The sequence below is a fragment of the Ranitomeya variabilis genome, chromosome 4 (assembly GCF_051348905.1).
Source record: "Ranitomeya variabilis isolate aRanVar5 chromosome 4, aRanVar5.hap1, whole genome shotgun sequence".
NCBI classification, from domain to species: domain Eukaryota; kingdom Metazoa; phylum Chordata; class Amphibia; order Anura; family Dendrobatidae; genus Ranitomeya; species Ranitomeya variabilis.
Genome location: NC_135235.1, coordinates 28,814,924 through 28,833,873, shown reverse-complemented (window position 1 = coordinate 28,833,873; position 18,950 = coordinate 28,814,924). Strand labels below are relative to the sequence as shown.

At 42.2% G+C, this 18,950-nt stretch overlaps 1 protein-coding gene across 2 annotated transcripts in view; it reads left to right on the top strand.

The window, feature by feature from the left end:
* Positions 1-14,544: 14,544 nt before the first annotated feature.
* LOC143769574 (ovostatin-like) overlaps positions 14,545-18,950 on the top strand; it is a 54,967-nt gene continuing 50,561 nt past the window's right edge. Inside the window, exons 1-2 of one of the 2 annotated variants that reach the window (XM_077258255.1) lie at positions 14,545-14,776; positions 18,108-18,291. In XM_077258255.1, coding sequence (XP_077114370.1) covers positions 14,709-14,776; positions 18,108-18,291 — 252 coding nt within the window. In that variant the 5' untranslated portion in view covers positions 14,545-14,708. The remainder of the gene's footprint in view (positions 14,777-18,107; positions 18,292-18,950) is intronic. The other variant, XM_077258256.1, reaches the window with a different exon arrangement.

Here is an 18,950-nt window from a genome sequence, read left to right as displayed (position 1 = left end):
TAGACGTCTCGCGCCAGCCGGAGAACTAACTAACCCTAGAAGGGAAAAGAAAGACCTTTCTTGCCTCCAGAGAAAAGACCCCAAAAGTTGGATACAAGCCCCCAACAAATAATAACGGTGAGGTAAGAGGAAAAGACAAACGTAAGAATGAGCTAGGTATTTAGCAAAGAGAGGCCCACTAGCTAATAGCAGAATATAGTAAGATGACTTATATGGTCAGCAAAAACCCTATCAAAATATCCACGCTGGATATTCAAGAACCCCCGAACCGTCTAACGGCCCGGGGGGACAACACCAGCCCCCTAGAGCTTCCAGCAAGGTCAGGAATCACATTTAGTACAAGCTGGACAAAAATGAGAGCAAGCAAATAACCAAAAAACAAAGAAGCAGGACTTAGCTTAATTTTGCACGAACCCGGACCAGCAGACAGGAGCAAACAGAAAGGATTTGATTACAATGATGCCAGGCACTGGACTAAGGATCCAGGAAGCTTATATAGCAACTCCCCTGGACTAACGACCCAGGTGGGTGCCAAACTGAGGAAAGACAATCCCAGAGTCATACCACTAGTGACCCACAAGAGGGAGCCAAAAAGTCTAATTCACAACAGCGCCCGAACAGTGGTTTACCCCCACATATGGGGTATTGGTGGCGTAGTCAGGATAAATTGCACAACAAAATTTTGTGGTCCATTTTTTCTTGTTACTGTTAGGGTTTGCGGAACGCACCAAATATATTTATTGAGGTGATTGGTGCGTTCGCAACCCGGGATCCACCGTGCAGGAATATCCTGCTGCTAAGTGGATGGCGGCGCAAGGTGGTGGTAATAACCAGCTCTGTTAGCTTCACAGAGTGGCCGAGAAGACAAAGCTCTGTGCCCTGTTACTCTCACAGAGACACAGGCTAACTACCCAGACGAGAGCAGTCAGTGGTCATTCATGCATACTACACTCCTCGCCGGAGGTGCCAGCATTCTAGAGGCTTATTTCAGCCAGGTCCCTGAACACATTCACACGAATGACCACAACAGCGCAAAGCATGTAACATATGAAGATACTAGCACAAGGCCGTGCGGCCTTGCGAGCCTTAAATAGCTGCAGCACATATAGGACCTTAAAGAAGAGGACCAATGAGAGATTGCCATACCTGAGCATGTGACCCTAGATCTCCACTGAGAGATCTTGCCCTGGGCATGCTCAGTGTGTGCAGAGCAGGACTTAGTCCAAGCACCTATAGGACCTTCCTGAAAGGACCAATGGACTTGGCTGCAGAAGCTGAACATGTGACCCCTGATCTCCAGTGAGAGATCTTACCCTGGGCATGCTCAGTATGTGCAAAGCAGGACTTAGTCCCAGGAAAGCCTGTTTGCCGTAGATCAGTGCAGGGTACAATAGCAGAGCCTGGAGAGGCAGCAAAAACCCTTTGCACTGAATCAGACTCAGTGAGACACTGGGACCGACGTCTCCGCTGAGCAGGCTCCACTGCAGCCGATGGAGAATGGGAGACCGCAGCAGAGACGGATCGAGATTCCCCCTGTGCAGCAGAGGAAACTCGACTCCTAACAGTTACTCTTGTGAAAATAAAAAAGTGTCGGTCTAAAGTACATTTTTTGTGAAAAAAGTTAAATGTTAAAAGTTTTGTAAATTTTGTTGGAAAAATGAGAAATTGCTGGTCAAATTTTAACCCTTATAATATTCTAACAAAATATAGATATATTTTCAAAATTGTGCTGCTGTAAAGGTTGGCATGTGGGAAATTTTATTAATTGACTATTTTGTGCAATATGACTCTGTGATTTAAGGGTACAAAAATTAAAAGTTCGAAAATTGCAAAATTTACAAACTTTTTGCCAAATTTCCAGTTTTTTTTTAATAAGTAAACGCATTTTATATCAAAGAAATTTTACCACTATCATGAAGTACAATATATCACGAAAAAAAAAAACAATCTCAGAATCAGTGGGATCTGTTGAATTGTTCCGAAGTTACAGTATTACCACATAAAGTGACCCTGGTCAGAATTGTAAAAATTGGCCTGGTCATAAAGAGCAAAATTGCCTCGGTCATTAAGGGGTTAAGCTTTTTGTGGGCAAAACAGGTGCTGGTAAAGAAGCTGAGGTCTGTGCAATGTGATGTTTCCCTGAGGCAGTGACCTTTCCACTGGAGAATTTCTACTGCTCTTCCTGCCCTAAAATATGGTGATTCCAAGTGCGGTGAAATTGCAAAAAAAAAATTATTTTTTTAAATTATTATTTCCAATGTTCAATATATGCTAAAAGTGACCTGACAATATGATTCACCAGGTCCGTACGAGTGCCCAGAGACCAAATACCACTGGCGGACAGTGTTTCTCATGATGATTGTCAAAAACAATGTACTGATGTAATGTGTCACAGCTGGTGGTAGTCCGATGCGGTCATGTCTGCACTCGCATGCCCTGATTTGTCTATCTGGTATCCAATTTTTTTTTTTTTTTTTTTTTTTTTTTACTGTTTATGTATTAATTCTGTCAAGGTCATTTATAATAAATTTAAAATGAAGATGTTAATTATTTCATTAATAAATCTTTCACCATTAAGTAAAACTCTGATGTAAAGGAATATAAACCTGCACATTGGTCAGCGTGCAGAAGATTGCATTTTACGTGAGGAAAAAATAAGAGCTCAGCTTTCATTTTACCACAGCAACCAGAGCTCTGCTTTCATTTTACCATGGCAACCAGTAGCTCTGCTTTCATTTTACCATGGCAGCCAGAGCTCCACTTTCATTTTACTATAGGAACCAGAGCTCTGCTTTCATTTTACCATGGCAACCAGTAGCTCTGCTTTCATTTTACCATGGCAACCAGTAGCTCTGCTTTAATTTTACCATGGCAGCCAGAGCTCCACTTTCATTTTACTATAGGAACCAGAGCTCTGCTTTCATTTTACCATGGCAACCAGACCTCGGCTTTCATTTTACCATAGCAGCCAGAGCTCTGCTTTCATTTTACCATAGCAACCAGAGCTCGGCTATCATTTTACCATGGCAACAAGAGCTCTGCTTTCATTTTACCATAGCAACCAGAGCTCAGCTTTCATTTTACCATAGAAACCGGAGCTCAGCTTTCATTTTACCTCAGGCTGAACTGTAGAAAAAGGACATGGACCACACATCCAAAAATCATATGTTGATCTAATCTAAAGTTTATTAAACTGAACATGAGCTACTTAGTTTTAACATTCTGATTCGCCTGTGTGTAGCCCACTTCCATGTTACAGCAATCTCTGTGTCCTAACTTTTTGTTGCCTTAAAGAAGCGTCACTGTGCACCAGCAGGGCAGACGGCCTGGTGCCTCACAGCACACATGCTGCTAGACTGAGTCTCCATGACTCCAGGCCACATAAGCACAAAACCACAGTAACTATGGCCACCACACAACACCAAGTGAAAGGAGCATAAAACTCACCTTCCACAAGCTCTCAAACTGTGAACTGAGAGTAAAAATAGGCAGAGCCCCTCTTGTAGTCTCCTACACTGGCAGACACAGACAGAAAGGGGCCCCTGTGAAAGAACAATATATGGGCCCTTTGCAGTCTAAGAGCTCCTAAAAAAATGCAAACTTGCACCTGCTTTGGAAGCAGAAATAAGCCCCTGTGCAGTGTGCGGTCCGGAGTCATGGAGGCTCAGTCTTACAACATGGGTGCTGTGAGGCACCGAGCCGTCCGCTTGTGCACTGTCAATGCGGCTGTGGTGAGTGTACGGCGCTGCTCTAAAACATTAGGGAGCCACTGAGAGGCTTGCGGTAACATGGCAGTGGGCTTCATATAGTCTGATCAACAGTGGCAAAACTTGAAACTCATGGTCCCCGATGCGAAAGCTCCAACGGGGCCCCCAAATACGGTATTTTAAATCTTTAATAGCAATAGTCTTTTTCTATAGGCCAAAGGGACTTTTAGGGCCCTCTAGGCTCTAGGGCCCTAGTGCGATTGCAACCCCTGCACCTGTTGCAGTTACTCCCCTGCTGATCAAAATGTTAAACTAAGAACCTTATGTTCAGTTTTATATTTTTTGCCTGGCAGCATTAGATCAATGTATGATTTTTGGATGTGTGGTCCATTTCTCCTTTTTTCTACAGTTTAGCATATTAGGTGGCGGGTCCTGTTTAAATAGAAGAAACTATAAGGACACCTCTCTATCCAAGCTCAGCCTGGAAGCTAAATCTTGGATGTTAGGAGACATGTTAGAAGACCTTATTCTTATATGGGAGTGCTTTGACTGCAGAGATGGAGGTTCCGTAGGAGCAGATAATTCTATAACAGGACCTCTCTCAGCTTCTTGAATTCATTGTACAATCTATAGCAATGAAACTGGATGTTGATCCACCTGTTTGGTGACCTTTGGATAAACAATATTTATCAATTACATTAAAAACTTAATGAATATCTTCTAGTCTAATTGTTTAGGAGTCATCTCCTAATAAAAGTGGGACGCAACAAGGAAATCCCTACTTGCTTCCTTGTGCTTAATCACAGCTTTAAGAAGTCATTTCCTTTACTTGGCAATCTTGCATGTCTACATTAAGCAATTTGTCCATTGACCTTTTTAACATTGGCAAGTAACTCTAAACAACTCTGTTGAAATTTTTTACTAGGTGGTGCACAATGGTCGCAATGTTTGCTACTAGGTGGTGCACAAATGGAGGTCAGAGAAGATAAAAATCTTCAAAAGAAAAGAGGTTACTAGCAACAACCTTCTTCTCTGGTGGCGTCAGGTGCAAATACTTTTGTAGCAGTCATATCTGCTGCCATGGGAAAATGGTGGAGGTTACGTTTTGATCTCTACAGTACTGTGCAAAAGTTTTAGGCAGGTGTGGAAGGAAAACTGCAAATCTAGAATGCTTTGAAAAGCAGAAGTGTTAGTTTATTTTTAGCAATTAACAAAATGCAAAGTGAATGAACAAAAGAGAAAACTAAATCGAATGAATATTTGGTAACTGCCCTTTGCCTTCATCAAATCTTGCACACAGTTTTTGAAGGAACAGAGCAGAGAAGTTAACCTCAGATCTTCTGTGCATGATGTTGAGATCAGAGTTTTATGAGGCAATATCATCACAACCCGGAGTCCTTGTTCTTGTTTACTCTGAAGAATGTCCTTAATTATATTAGTTGAATGTTTAGGGTTGTTTTCTTGCTGCAAAATAAAATTAGAGCTTATCAGAAGTCTCCCTGATGGAATTGCACAATGGATAAGTATCTGCTTGCCTTTCTCAGGATTGAGGACATCAAGGATCAAGTAGATGCATTGATCAGCCAAGGACGTTTTAGTTTAGGAGCTGAAAGGCACCTCATGATACTTCCCTACAAAGCCAGAAGATGTCCAGCAGTGCCATCAACTCAGAACTGGCAGCAGCCAGTGGGACCCAACTACACCCATCTATTGCAAAGAAGTCTGGCCAGTTGTGGCCTTCATGGAAGAATTTTGGCCAAAAAAACAAATGTTCTACATGGAAACAAGGCCAAGTACCTCAACTATGCACAAAAACCTATGAACTGGGAGCACAAAAATGGCAGAAGGTGCTCTGGACTGAGTCAAAATGTTAAATATTTGTCTGTTGAACAATACAATTTGATAGCGAGAGGACTGGAAAGTGGCACAGTAATGAGGAATAGTGAAGCATGAATGAGGGTCCTTACAAGTTTGAGGCTTTAATTCCGCAAACTGAGTTGGGAATTTGGTCGAGATTTATGTTGTCCTTAATCCTGAGAAATGCATGCAGATTCTTATCCATCATCTAATACCATCAGGGAAGTGTTTAATTGACTCCTAATTTATTTTGCAACCGGACAATGATCCCAAACATTTATCCAATATCAATAGAAAAGGAAGTGATGATCCAGCCCTGATCTCACATAATCATCTAGTTTGTCTGGGATAACATGAAGAAACAGGAGGATTTCCACAAGCCTCATACCCAAAAGATCTATGGTTAGTTCACCAAGATGTTTGCTGCAAGCAGTGTCGTACTGGGGTGCCAAAGGCCCACCAGTAACCAACTCCAGAGCCCCACTTTTCAACTACATTCAAAAGTGACTTCTATCTCCATGTAAGAGATGAGTTTATTGAGATTATAAAGATACTTATAAAGGTACAAAAACCTATGCTCAGTCCTCATTATTTAGTTTAATTATGGGCCATACAAGATGTACAAAAGAACATTACCTTATCTCCTAAAATATTTTTGGTGTTGTAATATAAAGGTATGAACCATCTCAATCTACGGACATCATAGAGGGTCTGCACATCGAGAATAGGGAGCCCCTATAAGGGTAGTGTGAATGATCTTTCTCTTTCAGGTCAGAAGAAGAAGCCAACAAGGGCGCAGGATAGTTTGTAAGTAGAGCTCTCCTAGATTTAATAACCCCTTTAATTTTTAGCCTGTTAGTGTTGTGTGACACTGACAATTATTACATTTCTTGTAACCAATAACTTCTCTTTTCCTGCAGTCTTGAACAACAAATTTCTCCAGCTATTTGGCAATACAGCCTTAATTTCCATATAGTTTACTAAATGTGCCATTCTTGACAGCATTAGAAAGCTGCTGTTACGACTTGTCAGTTGACCCGGGACCAGGGGCTCCTTCCCTGTCCCAAATGCTAGGAGCACCCTAGCTCGCCCTGTTCCCCAGATTACTTCTGATGGTGAAGATGCCGGGGCCACATACCTTGTCTTATCTCCTGAATCCGCCCTGTCTTTACCCTTCCATCACCCAAGAGGGGAGTAGTAATGTACCGTAATACATCAACCAGACTAACAAGGTAATACGAACAGGGATAACGAAAAAAAACCCAAAACATATATATATATATATATATATATATATATATATATATATATACATACTCACACAACGAGAGGAATGCATCAGGGAGTGGAGGATGGGGTTAAACCAAAGTAGGAGAAGAAACGGAATTAGCACACTCCCAAAACCTAGCAATAGTCACAGATAAATCTACCAAAAGCCTTCTGGAATAACAACAAACAACAACCTCCTGCCATGCAGAATAAGCTAGCTCTGACAATGAGTTCTAGCCAGGGCCCAGAATATAAAGGAGATGGAATTGGCTAACAGCGAACAGCTGAGCCTTAATGGAGGAATGCTTGCAGGATTACTGAGCAGGTTAACTCCTGCACTGATAAAATAAACCTACACCTCTTGATATGAAAGTAAAGTGCTTCTAATCAGTGCAGAAGTAGGAGAAATCAGATACTGCAGTCTTCTAGCTCCTCTCTGTTGCGGTAAACCCATGACAGTTGCTGGACCAGAACTGCACTGCTAACTACAGACCTGTCTCTAACCTTTCCTTCATCTCTAAACTCCTGGAACGCTTGGTCCACTCCCGTTTAATCCGCTATCTCTCGGATAACTCTCTTCTCGACCCCTTACAATCTGGTTTCCGCTCTGTACACTCCACTGAAACTGCCCTCACTAAAGTCTCTAATGATCTAATAACTAGGGTTGAGCGAAACGGATCGGTCATTTTCATAAGTCGCCGACTTTTGGCAAAGTCGGCGTCTCATGAAACCCGACCCGATCCCTGTGCGGGGTCGGCCACGCGGTTCGCGAACTTGGAGCCAAAGTCGCGTTTCGTATGAAGCATTTAGCGCCATTATTGCAGCCAATGAAGGAGCGGCAGAGTGATGACATAGGTGTCAGGGGGCGTGCACAACTATCGCCATTTTTTCGCTTGTATGTTGCAGCGATTTGCAATGTGTAAAACGCGGGCGGGCGGGCGAGAGAGAGAGAGAGAGAGAAAAGAGAAAAAAAAATAATAATAATTCTTCATTGGGTTTCGTGTTTCGGCCAATCCCCGACTTTTCACAGTGGTCGGCCGATTTCACTCGACTCGACTTTTAAGACAGTCGGGTTTCGCGAAACCCAACTCGACCCTAAAAATATAAAGGTTGCTCAACCCTACTAATAACAGCTAAATCCAAAGGTCATTGCTCCCTGCTGATTCTCCTGGATCTCTCTGTCGCATTTGATACTGTGGATCACCAGCTCCTCCGCACTATGCTCCGCTCCATAGGCCTCAAGGACACAGCCCTCTCCTGGTTCTCCTCCTACCTCTCTGACCGCTCCTTCACTGTATCTTTTGCCGGCTCCTCTTCCTCTCCTCGTCCCCTTACTATCGGGGTTCCGCAGGGCTCAGTCCTGGGCTCCCTCCTTTTCTCTCTATACATTGTCCCTATTGGACAAAGAATCAGCAGATTTGGGTTCCAGTACCATCTCTATGCTGACGACACCCAATTATACACTTCTTCCCCTGACATCACCCCCACTCTAATTCAAAATATCAAGGATTGTCTGTCTGCTGTCTCTAACATCATGTCCTCCCTCTATCTGAAAATAAATCTCTCCAAAACGTAATTACTTGTGTTTCTCCCTTCTACTAACCTCACTCTACCCAACATCGAAATTACTCTTGAGGGTTCAACCATAACTCCAAAGCAGCACGCCCGCTGTCTTGGGGTCATTATCGACACCAAACTTTCCTTTACCCCCTATATCCGATCACTCACTCGATCTTGTCACCTGCATCTTAAAAACATCTCCAGAATCCGACCTTTTCTCACCTTTGAAACTGCTAAGACTCTTACTATCGCTCTTATTCATTCTCGTCTGGACTACTGCAACTCTATTCTGATTGGTGTCCCTCTTTCCAAACTTTCTCTTCTCCAATCCATCTTGAATGCGGCAGCCAGGGTCATATTTCTGTCCAGCCGCTTCACCGATGCCTCCATCTTGTGCCAGTCATTACACTGGCTACCCATTCGCTACAGGGTCCAGTATAAACTCATCTCTCTCACTCACAATGCTCTCCACAGTTCTGCACCACCTGAAATCTCCTCTCTCATCTCTGTCTATCGCCCTACACGTGCCCTCCGTTCTACAAATGACCTAAGGCTAACATCCCCCGTAATCCGAACCTCACACCTCCGTCTCCAAGACTTCTCTTGTGCTGCGCCAGCTCTCTGGAATGCACTTCCCCAGACGATCAGACTGATACCTAGCCCCGACCTATTCAAGCGCGCTTTAAAAACCCATCTCTTCAAACAAGCCTACCACATCAACTGCTCAGTAAACTAACTTTGTCCTGTTCCCTCCTTCCAAATATTATTCTGAATCTGCACCCTACTATTCATCTGTCCCCACACCCTCCATGCACATGATAACTGAACTTGATACTTGACTATTGCACTTAAACACACGGGCTGATGACCGGATCATGCAGCTTTATATGAAAATCCCTATGTATTATAGTTGCCAGACCTGAAATAACAAGCACTTTTCACCTATTGTGTCCCCCCATTTCCTTGTAGATTGTAAGCTAGCGAGCAGGGACCTCACTCCTAATGTCACTGTTTAAATTGTCTTAACTTGTACTGAATTTATTGTCTGTACATGTCCCCGCTTAATTGTAAAGTGCTGCGGAATATGTTGGCGCTATATAAATAAAAATTATTATTATAGTTGCATGGCAACCTTGTAGGCCTATAGTAGCCACCATTTTTCAAGACAAGCTAACACTACAGAACAGACAAGGAGTTTGAATATTTTTGTGCCAGTGCAAAATTTGTAACAGAGCCCCTTCCTACCATGTGTAATTTATGATACTAGGATCTTCTTATTTTTCCGTTAGCCAATTGGGCCCATTCAGGCACTAGCACCCTATAGCAATTGAGATGTTTGATAGAAGTTGAAAAGTCTAATAAAAGATTGTGCTAAAAAAAAAATCAAAGGATTTAGAGGGCACTTTCCCTCATGATGTCTCATTGCCAGCACTGCCACAAATTAATTACATTGTCAAGATGTCACAAGTGCCTCGGGTACAGATTGTCCTCTACAAAACATGGAGATCAGGAATTGATTGATGTCTAATTAATTACTCAGGTGTTTTCCCAGAGATGATATTGCTAAACTCAAGGAAAAAAAGATCTAACCCCATTTGCTACAGGGAACATTTGCTAATAAGATGAACACATTTAAAGTTATGCAACCTAATTTCACAATCCTATAGAACAATGTTTACTGTAACAGGGTATTAATTGAGTTTTGTATATGGAATCCATACTCACTTCCAAACAAAGCAACCCAAACTAGAACAATACAGAACCGGACGTAACTAGCGCAAGAACAATAACCACATTTGCTCAAGGATCAATTGCAGTTCATAGATATTAAGTCCCTCATTGATGGTTTAGGTCAAAACAAGTATATTTCCATACTTATGTTACTCTTCAATACTTGAGGTCAAGAAGTCCAGTACCTGATGAGATTCATTGGTAATCTGATGTCCTTCACCAATGGTTTAGGTCAAGGAAACATTTTCTCAGTTTTATTGGTACAATGAGTTTCCTTTCCAATGGTTGAAGTCAACACAAGAATTGGAATTTTTTGATAATCTGAAGTCCATCACTGATGATTTAAAGCAAAGGCAAGTAGTTATTCAAATGTATAAGTACAATATGGATCATTTCCAATGTTTGTGGTCAAGACAAGTATCTGATGGAATTCATCGGTAATATGAAGACAAGTATTCATTGGAATTATGGATATGATGAGGTCCCTCTCCAATAATTAAGGTCCATGCAAGTATCAATTGTAATTTATGGATACAGTGAAGTCCTACTTGATACCGATAAGACCCAACACTAACATTCTACCTCAACAGCAGAATCCTAACTTTTTGGACCTAGGCCCGAAAATTTCTGATCATCCAGGTAGAATGTTCTGCACTAATTAGAATCAGCTATGGATAGGTGACTAATATAACATTGGGGCTGAAAAAGTTTAATTGAAAGGTAACTTAAGAACTGCAAGTTTTCTTCTCTTTCCTTCACTATTAAGATATTACATATTTGTCCCAACCTGCAACATCAACGGCTGTTTGTTTTCTCCTAACACAGGTTTATGGCACTATAGAGTATTTAGTATGTATTTTTGGAGCAGAATTGTGCTGTTACCTCTGCATCCCCTGTAGTTATGTCCTTGTATAAACTGGTGAAATTTTAATATTTGTTTATCAAAAAAAAAAAGTTGGAGATTTTTCTCTCAACCTTTAAAAACGTGATGCTTTTCCAATTAGGAATCCTAGTAATGCTCACTTCTTGATAATAATGCAATCTAAAACACGATGATGATCTCCCAAAATTCTCTTTCATCTGGCGACATGATCTTTTGGTTAGCACAAAAGATCATCATTCTCGGCAAAGCATCATCCTGTGTAAACGGGTCTGTGCTGCCAAGAACAATGGCAGCCAATGTGCACTGAACGATCTATCCCAGTCATCTGAAGGGGGGGTAGACTTGTGCAAGTGGTGTCGTGCATTTATGACCCTAGAAGAGAAGCAGTATCAAATTTACAAAATAAATTTAGATTTTTAGATTGTGTTTTTTTTTTTTTTTTTTTTTTAAAGGAGAACCAATCTATTGTTTGTCTTACTAGACCAATTCCATTTGTGAGTCAGAAGTTTTGAAATGTCTCTAACTCTAACTACTCCTGAGCAGCAAGTTTACCTATTGTTTAGAGACGAGTTGTATGAATGATACTATTTGTACTTGTTTTCTCGGGTGATTTATTTCACCCCTGGAGGACATGTTTACTTCATTAATGGTCCATTATTTTTCCTTGTGTCAGAACATTCTCTGCTTCTGTTCTTTATTTCTTTTATAACTTTTTTAAATTGTTTTTTTTTTTCTATTCTTCTAATAAAGGGATCCATAAAATTAAAACAAAAGTTTGTGTTTCTATTATACCTCAAATTCTAACTTTTTTGCTTATAGTGCCGCATTAACATTAGTGATGAGTGAATATACTCGTTATTTGAGATTTCCCGAGCATGCTTGGGGGTCCTTCGAGTATTTTTTTAGTGCTCGGAGTTTTAGTTTTTAGCGCCGTAGCTGAATGATTTACATCTCTTAGGCTACTTTCACACTAGCGTCGGGCCGATGTACCGACGCTAGCGTTGTTTGCGCTGCACAACGGGTGCAGCGGATGCTATTTTTCCACGCATCTGCTGCCCCATTGTGAGGTGTGGGGAGGAAGGGGCGGAGTTCCGGCCGCGCATGCGGATGTTCTCGACGCAGCAAAAAACGATGCAAGCAACATTTTTTGCTGCCGACGGTCCGCCACAACACGACGCAACCGTCGCACGACGGTTGCGACGTGTGTCAATGCGTCGCAATGCGTCGCTAATGATAGTCTATGGAGAAAAAACGCATCCTGCAAGCACTTTTGCAGGATGCGTTTTTTCGCCAAAACGACGCATTGCGATGTATGCACAAAAACGCTAGTGTGAAAGTACCCTTAGCCAGCATAAGTACATGTGGGGATTCCCTAGCAACCAGGCAACCCCCACATGTTCTTATGCTGGCTAACAGATGTAAATCATTCAGCTGCGGCGCTAAAAACTAAAACTCCGAGCACTAAAAAATACTCGGAGGTCACCCGAGTGTGCTCGAGAAATCTCGAATAACGAGTATATTCACTCATCACTAGTTAACCTACATAGATCATGTGCTAAAATGGGTGATGTAGAAAAGCTGACAACCTCTCAGAATCAATCTTTTACATTAAGCGCAATAATTGTGTAATGTGGTTGGGGTAAATGACTGGATGTAAAGTGAAAATAACACTTGGAATTGTTTAAGTGACCAGAGTCAGGATGAATGCTGCCATAAAAATGTGTATGCTGCACGATCTACGTTTTTTTGCATTGCTCCAGTTCAGCAGCGTCTTTAGACCACAGGGGGCGCAGTTTTCATGAAATCACATCCACTTTGCTTGGAAGGCTAAACACAACAGAATTTCTGTGCGAAAAAGCAGCATTTACTTTACATGTGAACATGGTCTAAATGTCTAAGCAAAGTGGACGTGATTTCACGAACACTGCGCCCATGTAGTCTAAAGATGAATACATATAATCATCAAGCTTATTCCAACCCAAATACGGCCTGCACATGCAATAGTGGCCCTTTAGGCTATGTTCCACATTTTTTATTTTTACTGCTTTTTTTTGTGCAAATTTTCAGCTGCGTTTTACAGTACCAGTAAAGTCTGAGATTTTAGAAATCTCATGCACACGCATTGGTTTTCTTGTTCTCAGTATTTTGTTCTTAGTTTTTGCCAAATGCAGCATGTCACTTCTTTCAGAATTTTTCACCCATTGAAAGCAATGGGCGGTGCAAAAATACGCTGCAAAAAAAACAGGTAGCAGGTATCGAGTTTTGTTGCGTTTTGGGTACCAAAAAGTAATGAAGTAGAATTTTTTTTTTTAATGCACTAAATTGTATTAGCATGCACAAGAGACAAATGTAACTTGACAAAAACTAAGCAAAACCTACTTTTTTTTTTTTTTAGGCAAGTCTCTTGCTCCCAAGAAAGAAGCTTTTGCCTTGGGGGGACAAAAAATGCTATAAAAACACAGCTTGTGAACATGGCCTTTAAGGCTACTTTCACATTAGCGTTAACTGCAATCCGTCACAATGCGTCGTTTTGCAGAAAAAACGCATCCTGCAAAAGTGCTTGCAGGATGCGTTTTTTCCCCATAGACTAACATTAAGCGACGTATTGCGACGGATTGACACACGTCGCAACATGTAACGTTTTTTGCCGCCGATGGTCCGCTCCACCCCCACCTCCCCCGCACCTCACAATGGGGCAGCGGATGCGCTGGAAAAATGCATCCGCTGCCCCCGTTGTGCGGCGCAGAGAACGCTAGTGTGAAAGTAGCCTAAGCTCTTACATTTTACACTCAAAGGAAGCTCCCACATATCCTACATAATTTGGCCCTTAGAGTAACTTATTCCGAGACCACTATAACTCCGTCTGACTCTACACCCCTATATTAGAGCCGTGGTCGCAGACACAACATCCAAAAATGAGGGACAAGAAAGTGTAATGCTACGTTCACATTAGCGGCAGGCGCCGCAGCGGCGGGCGCCGCAGCGGCGCCGCATGCGTCATGCGCCCCTATATTTAACATGGGGGCGCATGGACATGCGTCGCACTTGCGTTTTGCGCCGCATGCGTCGCTGCGGCGCCCGCGTCCGGGCGCAGAGGACGCAGCAAGTTGCATTTTTGCTGCGTCCAAAATCAATGAAAAAAAGGATGCATGCGGCGCAAAACGCAGCGTTGTGCATGCGTTTTGCTGCGTTTTTGTTTGCGTTGTGCGCTGCAGCGCCGACGCTGCGGCGCACAACGCAAATGTGAACGTAGCATAAGCGAATGTTACAAATCAACCCATGCCCTGAAAATACCAACATATAAGTCAAAACTTCTGGAAAACCTGATGCACAAGTTTAGGAATTTCACAGCATGTGTATGAACCCCGCAGTCGCTGAGTTTTCAGACCGGTTTGGCTTGTCCAATATCAGATCTAATACATTTTTTTTTTTTTTTGCACTGACAAAAGCAAATTCCTGATATCTGGGGTTTCTTGTAATTGTAGCTTCTTGCTCATGAGCAGAAGTCTTATGAACAGATCCTTTCTCTCCTGACAAGGCTCCTTGTGTACTGGCAAGATCTGGGCTGACAAGTTTCCTTTGCCGTGTGCAGGATTGACGCCTGAGGAAGCAGGAAGTCTCCGCCCCAATCACAGGTGCATATAGACAGGTGGAGTGCACTGAGGTGCAGCAGGTGAGCGCACTACTACCTGTCTGTCGGCATGCACCTGACGGGGATCAGCCTGAGCCTGGCACTCCTGTGCCTCATCGCTGGAGGAAGAGCAGAGCCGTAAGTCTGAGGACATTCTGATAATGTGATATTTCATAGAGCGGGAAGAGGTGTAGAACTACAAGTCCCAGAAAGTCCAACCAGCTAGACAGGTTCTAGTTACATCCATTCAAACCAAAGAGAATTCTGTCACTTTATATTGTATGATAGTAAATGCAGTGATACGTAATACTCTGAGATAGTATCACACTGGCTTAGATACTCGAGCTTAGCAAACAGTATCTCACTCCATTGTCTCATTGGACGGTATCATACATGATTGGCGTAGATCAGAGTCCCCAACATTTCTTATATCCAGGGGCAAAATCATCTCTGACAAATTGTCACGGGTCACATTGTATGCGAAGAAATGTTAGTAGTCACCTTTAATGGTTAAAATTAGCAGAATGCCCCCTTATAAAGTAGTAATGGCGCGAGCGCCCCCTTATAAAGTAGTAATGGCGCGAGCGCCCCCTTGTAAAGTAGTAATGGTGCGAGCGTCCCCTTGTAAAGTAGTAATGGCGCGAGCGTCCCCTTGTAAAGTAGTAATGGCGCGAGCGTCCCCTTGTAAAGTAGTAATGGCGCGAGCGCCCCCTTGTAAAGTAGTAATGGCGCGAGCGCCCCCTTGTAAAGTAGTAATGGCGCGAGCGCCCCCTTGTAAAGTAGTAATGGCGCGAGCGCCCCCTTGTAAAGTAGTAATGGCGCGAGCGCCCCCTTGTAAAGTAGTAATACCTTGATTGCCTCCTGGTACCCAAGAGCTTCCTTTTTTAAAGTAGTAATAACTCAAGTGCCACATATAAATGTCTCCTACGTTGCCCCTTAACGAGTATTAATACCCCAAGTGTCTGTAGTTAAGTAATATTGTTCTGAGTTCCCCTTATAAAGTATGACTGCCCGCCATAGCAAGAAATGATGTCCCCTCTAGAGGTCAGTACAGTTGGGATTGACACTCGGTCTGATCAGAGAGCCACAAGCCAAACATTAGGGTCTAGAACACGCGACTGCTGCAGCCGATCAGTGATGTGCTGGCTGCAGCAGACACAGGCTGACCATGCGAGAAGGAGAGGTACGGTAACTGATCTGTTTGTCTTATCTCCCAATCTTCTGTGATTGGTGCAAAAAGTATATTCAAAAAATAGCAAAACTGGAGTCAGTATTAAGAGGTCAAAGTAAGAAAAAAAATAAATCAGTTTTTACTAGGACCCCTTGGCTGCTACCTCCATATGCAGGTAGGATACATTGGTCTCCTCTCTTCTTCTACTTCTTTTTCTTGCATGGTCAGCCTGTGTCTGCTGCGGCCACCGATTGACTACATCAATATTTCTAACTCGTAACTAATATTATTACACCTACTACATATTGGGATAGGATCTTGGAGCTGGCAATACCCTCTTTAAGCACAATATTTTAGTGAGACAGGACAAACTTCAAAACCTGATGAGGTCTGTCTTTTGCCAAGGAGTGGTGCTATCAATGTCTTTAATGGATAGCACTCGTACCTGTGATGGGATGTTCACTTGTCCATGATTTTCCACGGACCAATCGGTCTTTGCAAAATCGTGGAAACGTCCAATTTTGATCTAATTGTCAGATGAGAATTGGGAATGCAGGTCTGTGGCTCCAATTTTCAGGGACTGTAAATTATTATTTTTTTTTTCTTTCTCCATTCTGATCAAAATAAGCGGTCCCTTTTTTCCCGTAAGTTAGAAAAACCTACATGTGAATGAGGCCTTAATCGGTCATACTAGAGCTCACGACTCCTGTTCTAGTTGTCATTAATGCCGCCCTATGTCGGGAAATGCAAAGCATGGAGGCCACTTGTATATTTGCGATCAGTCACTTTGTATTCAGTATCTGTTACTGTGCAATAAAAAACATGTAATTGCCGAAGAATTGATCCTACAAAAGATGCAATTTACAAGCGGAAATCCTGTTCTTACACCAAGCTTTTATTAATATTCTGCTGGATTTTACTGACTTAGTGTAAATCAGGGGTGTCAAACTGCATTCCTCGAGGGCCTCAAACCATGCGTGTTTTCAAGATTTCCTTCTCATTGCACAAAGTGCTGGAATCATTCTGTGCAGGTGATTAAATGATCACCTGTGCAATACAAGAAAATCCTGAAAACATGACCTGTTTGCAGCCCTTGAGGAATGCAGTTTGACACCCCTGGTGTAAATCACTCTAATTACATGGTATCCCATCCTTTATAGGTGGTTTACTAGATGTATATGGAAATAGTAGAAATGATCAAATATTGTGAATTTTGAATTGACCAATTTTATCTTTTTTTTTTTTCTAAATTTAAATCTAGAGCTAATTTATTCCCAACAAATTGGAATACTGCAAAGCCTTCAATTACCCTGGAAAGTCGCATGTAACACTTTTGTGTCTTCTAGTACACAGCCTTAGTAATGTCAGTAACCTCACCATAGAAGTGGATGGTACCCGGGTAGTAACCAAAAAACAATTTAATAACACAACGCACTGGCAGATTTCGGACGTCAGGAAAGGCGATTCTGGCAGCTAAATAGGAAAGGGTTCTTTATAGTTAGAGCAGTCACACTGTGGAATGCCCGAAATAAATAGGTAGTAAAGGCAGATACTATAATGGCAATTATGAAAGGGCTGGATAATTTTCTCACAACAAATGGCATTGTGGATTACAAATCTAGAAATGTAGAAAGATGGAAATTGGTGGACCTATGCCTTGTTTTCATCGTATGACATCTTTGTACTTTTCTTCATTGTATATCTCAGTATTCTTGGCTCTGGCCTATTCTTCTCCTACCTCATGTTTCTTGGGTTTCAACATCCCAATTTTACTCTGTGACTTTCTTCCTAACCATTTACGGGTACAACTAATACAGTGGCGCAAAAAGATTTATGCTGCCTTGTTCCGGCGTCCAGAATGGTCTTCTGTATCCCTTGTCCCAGGGAAGTCTTTACTTCTGTGTCTGGCATCCTCGGCTTGTCATTCTGGGCATGACTAGTGATTAATGGACCCCGTGGTGTCATGAGGTTGGGAGAGGTTCAAGTGATGTGATGTCATAACATTGCAATAAGCACCCATAATGCTGGACTGAAGATGCCAACCAGGGCAGCGCAAATCTTTTTGCACAACTCTTAACACTGTCACCTTTGTCTCTACCTTTTGGCAAAGCATTAACCTCCTTTTTTTTTTTTCTTTTTTTTTTTTTTTTTTAGAGTAGTGTAGTTGCCACAAGGTGAAGGTTATCTTGAGGACCACAGCGATTTTAGAAGTTTTACACCCAATAGTTACTAAAGCCTAAAATAATGGTGACTCATTCTACCACAAACCAGTTTACATGTCCTATTGTTTCTCTTCAGACAATGTGCGTTTTCCATCCCTGCTCTGCTGAAGAGTGGGGAGTTGTCCAAAGGATGCTTAGAGGTCAAACGCCACTCGCAACCTGTCAATGTTGATATCACACTTGAGGTCAACGGTGTGAATCACACAATCCTCAGCGAGCAGTTCCCCGTTGGTGATGTCTTCACGTGTCCGGAATTCCAGGTTGGTCCAAGGTCCAGATTTCTCATTAGATTATCAACAATTTATACAATCAATTTTGATCAAATACAAGTTTTGTGAAATATCATGAGATGGATAAGGATTTAGTACATGTTGTTGAGGTCATTGAAAGCAGCAGATTGATATAAATTGTAAAATTTTAAGAAATGGGGTAAACCCATCCCAGTCATGTCAAACTGGACCATTATTAGTGGGAGCCAATCATTCATGTGTTTAGTGTCTATCCCTATTGCACCATGTGGTGTTCTGCACTGACCTAACAAAGGCCCCATATTTAACTCTTATTGGTTGGTTCTTCTAATACCAACTTCACCTCTTTGGTTTATGACTTTCTTTCCTAGCCTGGTACCACAACCAGAGTAGCGCAATCATAGCCCTGTTTTGTCCCTGTTTTCATCATGACACATTGCGTAGCAAAGGGCGGTAGCGAACAGAAGAGGGGGCCCTTTATGGCTGATAAAGGTGGAATACTAACAAAGAGAAAACATGCTCACCTTCTCCTTCACCTGTTTAGCACCACCACTTCCTGGCCGTTACTTGCTGCCTCCATTTAGTTCCAGTCTTCTATTCCATTCTCACTTTTCGGCATTTCGAGTGCTAACAAGGTCTCAAGTGATGTCGATGGAAAATGCATATCAAGA